The sequence below is a fragment of the Dermacentor silvarum genome, chromosome 8 (assembly GCF_013339745.2).
Source record: "Dermacentor silvarum isolate Dsil-2018 chromosome 8, BIME_Dsil_1.4, whole genome shotgun sequence".
In the NCBI taxonomy this organism is placed as follows: Eukaryota; Metazoa; Arthropoda; class Arachnida; order Ixodida; family Ixodidae; genus Dermacentor; species Dermacentor silvarum.
The window spans coordinates 152,678,522-152,684,521 of record NC_051161.1 but is presented as its reverse complement, the minus strand read 5'-3'; the positions used below and the strand labels follow the sequence as shown (position 1 = coordinate 152,684,521).

Genomic DNA, 6,000 nt, shown 5'->3' with positions numbered 1-6,000 from the left:
TGAAATCGAGCAGTTGAAAACACACGGGCTGGTGTTATTCCGAGCACCGCTCTCCAACCCAGAGTGCTGTTAGGCGGGTACACGTTAGAGCTAGGAGGGCGACCGGATCCGACAGAATCCCGATCACGTAGCAACTTCAATTGCCTTGGAGCCCCTCGGTCGTTCAGCTGGGCAAGGCTTTCTTCTCCGGCTCCAATTTCGAAAGGGCTCCGCATAGATGTCAACTGAGTTGTAAAGCTGTAGGAACCAGTCTAATGGCATCATGTTACACTTTTTGTACGATAGCTTCTCTTAGCACGCATAAACCACCTAACCACTGCGTTCTTGTATTGTTCCCCGTAGTGAATAAACGCAGTTGTTTGAGGAAAGAGAAAACAAAAGAAAAAGAAACTGCGCCAGAACTCATCTCGCGTTGACCTATAAATCAATCAATGAACTTTATTTCATGAACAGAAACTGCATATACATGATTATTGGACAGATAGCCTAAAGTGTCAAGTGGTCGGTCCAATGCATTCTGTAATACAAAATGTACAATTGAGGAAAGAAGATGCAAAAAGGAAAAATTTTAAAAATTAAATTATGCGGTTTTACGTGCCAAAACCACGATCTGATTATGAGGCACGCCCTAGTGGAGGACTCCGGAAATTTGAACCACCTGGGGTTCTTTAACGTGCACCTAAATCACACGGGTGTTCTTGCATTTCGCCCCCATCGAAATGCGGCCGCCGTAGAAGTGATTCGATCCCGCGACCTCGTGCTCAGTAGCCCAACACCATAGCCACTGAGCAACCACAGCGAGTGCAAAAAGGAAAAATGATGGTATCAATACATACATATGCACGTATACATTTACTATTTTAATATAACGGTACATATTAAAAGGAAGACAACAAAATCAAATCAAACAATTTCAACTAACACGCCCACAGGTTTACATACCTTTAATTGATAGAAAAAATGATTTGCATGCAATGGTGAAATTACGTCTAGTTTTATTCTCAAGGGGGATGATGTGCCATATTTTAGCTCCATTAAATTATATTAGTCTTTCTCCATAACCATTATCGCATTTTGGCAGATTTAATTTACCGTTTGAAGCATATCGCGTATTGCGTATAGGATTGGCAAAAAAATCACCAGGCAGAGGTGAAAGTTTAGGGGTATCTTATTCATTGAAACAGCAATCTTGTATTCGCGCAACATCCGAACTGAAAGAATTCTTTCTGATTGGAAAATATTACCTAGTTTACCTTGGCCTATGATTCTCAATATTCGCTTTTGAAGTCGGTCAAGAGTTCTTATATAACTATTGTACGTCACACCCCATGAATTAAGGCAGTAACTAATGTGGCAGTGACACAATAAGAAGTATATTGAACGAAGTGTACCTTGCGGAAAATATTGGCGTGCTTTTTTTAGAGGTACAGCAGTCATAGGCTACCTTCGCGCATACATTCTGCACTTGCTTATGCCAGTGCAAATTCTCATCAAAATGTCCCCTAAGTATTTGAAAGAAGGTACTTGTTCAATAGGAGCGTTGTTTACTGATACGTTAAGAACTGCAGTATGGACGATAATGCGAATAGTAGTCGAGGATTGCAGCGACAGACTATGCTCCTGAAGTCCAGTTTGTTTAACGCGTGTTGTATTAAATCTGAGACTCGTTGATACGGATGTGTGCCACTTACTCAGATATCGCCCCACTTTGCTATGGCACTCACTTTCCGAGGTCGCCCATGAGCATACAAGGGCATGACTGCAACTGCATGAACTGACGCAATGATGATGAAATGAGGAAGAAGGAATGATCGATGGAACGACAAAAGCGTACAACGACGATGGTGGGACGCCAACGACATGCCGATTCTTCTTATATGATAACGCTGGTATAACGAAGACGACGTGACGACAACGGTATGACGACAGCCGGCTAAAGAAGCGACAATGACGGCAATCGCATGATGAAGACAGCGTGATCACGATGCTATAACGACGGATGCTTGATGGCGTCTGTGTGACGACGACGCATTGACGATGATGTCATGATGACATCGACGGCATGATTACGATTGATTAACGACAGCATGAATACCATAGAAGGACAAAGAAGAAATGACGTCGATAGATCGACGAAGTTGGTATGATGACGATGGCTAAATGTCAGCGTGGTGATGGCGGCATGACCATAAAGGTATGACGGCTAATGCATAATGATGATGCAGTGACGATGATGGCAAGACAACGGTAGGAGGACAATGGGACAATGACGAGTGTATGACAACGATGGCGCGATGATGGCTGTATCACGAAAACTCTACGAAGACGGTGGTTTACGACGACGTCATGACGATAGTCGCATGACGTAGCTGGAGTTACGATGATGGCACGACCACGACGGCCACGCGGCGATGGTCTCGCAATGGAGACATGATAGCAAACGACATGACGGCACAAGGGCGCCATAAGCACGTTTTATGGATGACGGTATGATTACAATACAATGACCAAGAAAGATTGACGTCGATGTAACAAAGGCGGTACGACGAAGATGACATGAATACAATGTGATTAATGTTACTGAAACGATGGCATTGATAAAACGACAGCGTGACGCAGATGGCATGACGACGACTCTGTGACGACGATGGCATGACGAGAGTCGGATGACGAAGCTGGACTGACGACGATGCAACGACAGCGACGGTGTAGGAAAACTAACGAGACGCGAAGAAACCAGACAGAGAGCTCATCGTTCCAACTTCTTCTTCTCTTCGCAGTGCCCGCCTGCGCACGTTTATTAGTCTTTTTCTACATACTCCCGCCCCCAGTAGCGAAGTCCAATTCACGCTTGTGCGATTTCTGCACTGGTATTCTTGTAAACTTGCCATCTTGAGGTAACACACGGCCGGCTCAGGTTATTCCATCTTCGCCAGGGAAGATATCCACGACTCGTCCCAGTGGTCAAATACTTCTAGAGAATATAGGCTCCTCGATGAGGTCACGTCGCGTAGACTCAGCGCTTAGAGCTCCGTAGTCGCTGTTGGTTGGCTCTGGGGAGGCAGAAAATGAATGTCCGACAAGAAAGTGCGCAGGACATATTGGAAAGGGCTCTGTAGCGTTAATATTTTCAAGTCGGCCACTAAGTCGAAGCTGCCCGCTTTGATCCAGGTAAGGGTGGAGATCGCGTAGTGCGGAGTGTTTTCGGGACAGTGTCTCTAAGCCGAAGGTGTTCAATATCATTCGCGAATACTTCGAGCTCGACACGACAGATCCTGAACATTTCAACCAAGCTTAGCTCCTCTGTCGAAATAGTTCCTCCGAGTGACGTTTGAGTACGACTGCTTCGATCCGCAAACCAAAATACCCAGGCGGCGACGCAAAGGAGCTTCTGTAGGTTGCCAAACTTCCTTAAGTCAATCAGAGTGTCCACTATTCTCGGTGCTTGAAGAAGTACATGATGCGTGTCACACTCTGACTCCTCGTAGGTCGATGTGCTCATGTGTGAGTCTGTAGGCCAGGTTGATCTTGGCTGGGATGGCCATTCGGGTCCCCTCCACAAGTTGCGACATGTACGTAGAGCCTTTAAAGCTACGCCCCTGGTCAATAAATCTGACGGGTTGTCTTCTCCTGGGCAGTAATGCCATAGCAGTGGGTCAGCAATTACTGCGATTTCATTCACTCTGTGCTTTACAAACTGACCCAACTTGTTACGGTCACCCCGGATCCAGCTCAGTGTGATCGTTGAGTCTGTCCACATGACGCAGGAAAAATGCGTTGAATCCCACGATGAGCGGATGTATTTTAATAGTCTTGCTCCTACTACCGCGGCCATAAGCTCAAGCATCGGCAGTGTTAAAATCTTGGTAGGTGCTACTCGAGACTTCGCTACTATTAGCAATGTAGCTGTATTTCCGCCGTCATCATCTGTTCTCAAATAGGCACATGCTCCATAAGCCTTCAGGCTGGCGTCGACGAATACGTGCAGCTCTGCCTTCTCGACCGCTCCATATAGCCCCTCTCTCACGCAGCGCGGAATGTTGATGAAGCCAAGCTGGATTACGTCTGCGCACCATGTTGTCCATGGCGTGTTGATGTCCTCTGGTAACTGGTCATCCCAAGACTGGCCTAAATCCCACAGGCGTTGAAACAAAAGCTTTGCAGTGACGGTGAAAGGCGATAGAATACCAAGAGGGTGGAAAATTCGGGAAGCAGCCTTGAGAAGCTTACGTTTTGTGTCCGGCTGAGCTGAGGCTACAGATTTGGAATAAAACTTGAAGTAATCAGTTTCGGTATCCCATTGCATTCACAAAACTGCAGTTGATTCCCGTGATGCACTTTCCACTTGCTCCTCCTGATGGTCGAAAATGTTCTGTAGTTGCTGGTTATTGGTCTTCCATTTTCTGAGATTCATGTCTGCATCTCGCATAATTGCCTTCGATCGATCATAGATGCTCAGGCCATCTTCGAATGTCTCCGCACCCACCAGTAAATCGTCTACGTAAAAGGACTTCTTCAAAATAGAAGCAAGTGCTTTGTCCTCACAAGCGTTGTCCAAGTGGTGATGAATAGTAGCCATGAGCAAGAAAGGGCTTGATGTTGATCCAAATGGTACCCGGGTCATGCGCCATTCGACAAGGTTATTGTCGAATGAATGGCATCAAACTAGAGAAACCGGAATGCATCTCGGTCGGTCTCCTGTATCTCAATTTGCAAGAATGCCTTCTCGATATCCGAGTTGATGGCGACCGGAAACCACCGAAAGCGAAGTAGCACTTGTAGTAACTCTGGATTGAGGTTCACCTCTTTATCCAGGCAGTCATTGAGTGATGGATAGCCTTGAGCGTGTGACGATGCGTCAAACACGACCCGGAGCTTGGTGGTCAGCGATTCCTCTTGTATAACTTCCCGATGTGGCATATAATAGGTGGCCCGATCAATAGGAACATTCTGAGGTGCCAGTTTGGCGTGTCCTAGCTCCAGGTATTGTCGGATGACTGCGTCGTATCGCTCCAATAATCCTTCATTCATCGATAGCCTTTTTACCAGTTTTTGTAGACGTGTGAGCGCGGTATCACGGTTGCTTCCAGGTAGCTGTTTCTGCTCTTCTTTCCGAGGCAGCGCCATGGTGTATCTGCCATTTTTCTTGCGAACTGTTCCTCGGAAGCGTGCAATGGTCTCAGTATAGGGAGGTTCGGCAGAATCTGTGATGCCCATTGCTTCGAGCTTCCAGAATGACTGTAGAATCTGCGAGGTTGTGTCATCGTCAGTAATAGTTTCCACTCGCAGAACACAGACCATAACGTTAGCGTCGCAGTCAAGAAAGGCTTTTTGTCGACTCGGTCCTTGCAGTGTCCATCCGAATGCCATGTTGATTGCGACCAGTCCTGGAATTTCTATGCTCCTTGCAGCTTTTCCCTTCATAATTTCCCAAACATGGTCAGCTCCAATCAACAAGTTCAGGCCGTTCTTAGTCTCCGCTTCAAGAAAATTCTTGTCATCAGCAAGAAATTTGCCCTCACATCGCAGCTTCTGAATGAAGTTATCAGCTGTCGGCGCAGCAATGTCGTGACAGATAATTGGAACTATAATTGCTTGAACAATATGGATGTCGGAGCAGTGTTCACTACGCAATGGTACTTCAAAAACCTTGCGTATTTCAGCAGAACTTGGGGGATGCGTTGCCAAACGTGTTGAATGCAATTCGGGTTTCTCCCAGTATCTGCAGTTGCAGTTTCACAGCGAGATCTTCTGTGATGAATGATCTCTGACTGCCTCCATCTAGAATCCCTCTGATGTATCTGGACCTGTTATTTTTAACGACAAAAGCGCGAAAAGTCTGCAGGTGCACTTTGTCTTCTTTGCGCAAGCATTTGTGGAATCTCTGTCGCAAAGCATTACTGATTGCGATGAGACAATCCCTGCTGTGCTGCCCGAAGCCACCGCTGTTTGCAAAGTTTCCGCTGGAGTGTTTTTCTTTCTGTAGTTAGGGACACACAT

The 6,000-nt window shown here is 46.4% G+C and overlaps 1 protein-coding gene across 1 annotated transcript; it reads right to left on the bottom strand.

Annotated features, from left to right (window-relative positions):
• Positions 1–4,665: 4,665 nt before the first annotated feature.
• Positions 4,666–5,301, bottom strand: LOC119462509 (uncharacterized). Its single transcript, XM_037723854.1, has one exon. The coding sequence runs from the start codon at positions 5,299–5,301 to the stop codon at positions 4,666–4,668; it is 636 nt and encodes a 211-aa protein (XP_037579782.1).
• Positions 5,302–6,000: the final 699 nt, after the last annotated feature.

What these genes read in the sequence shown, in the direction of transcription:
- LOC119462509 (XM_037723854.1), bottom strand. Translation starts at nt 5,301, where the DNA reads ATGGTCTGTGTTCTGCGAGTGGAAACTATTACTGACGATGACACAACC.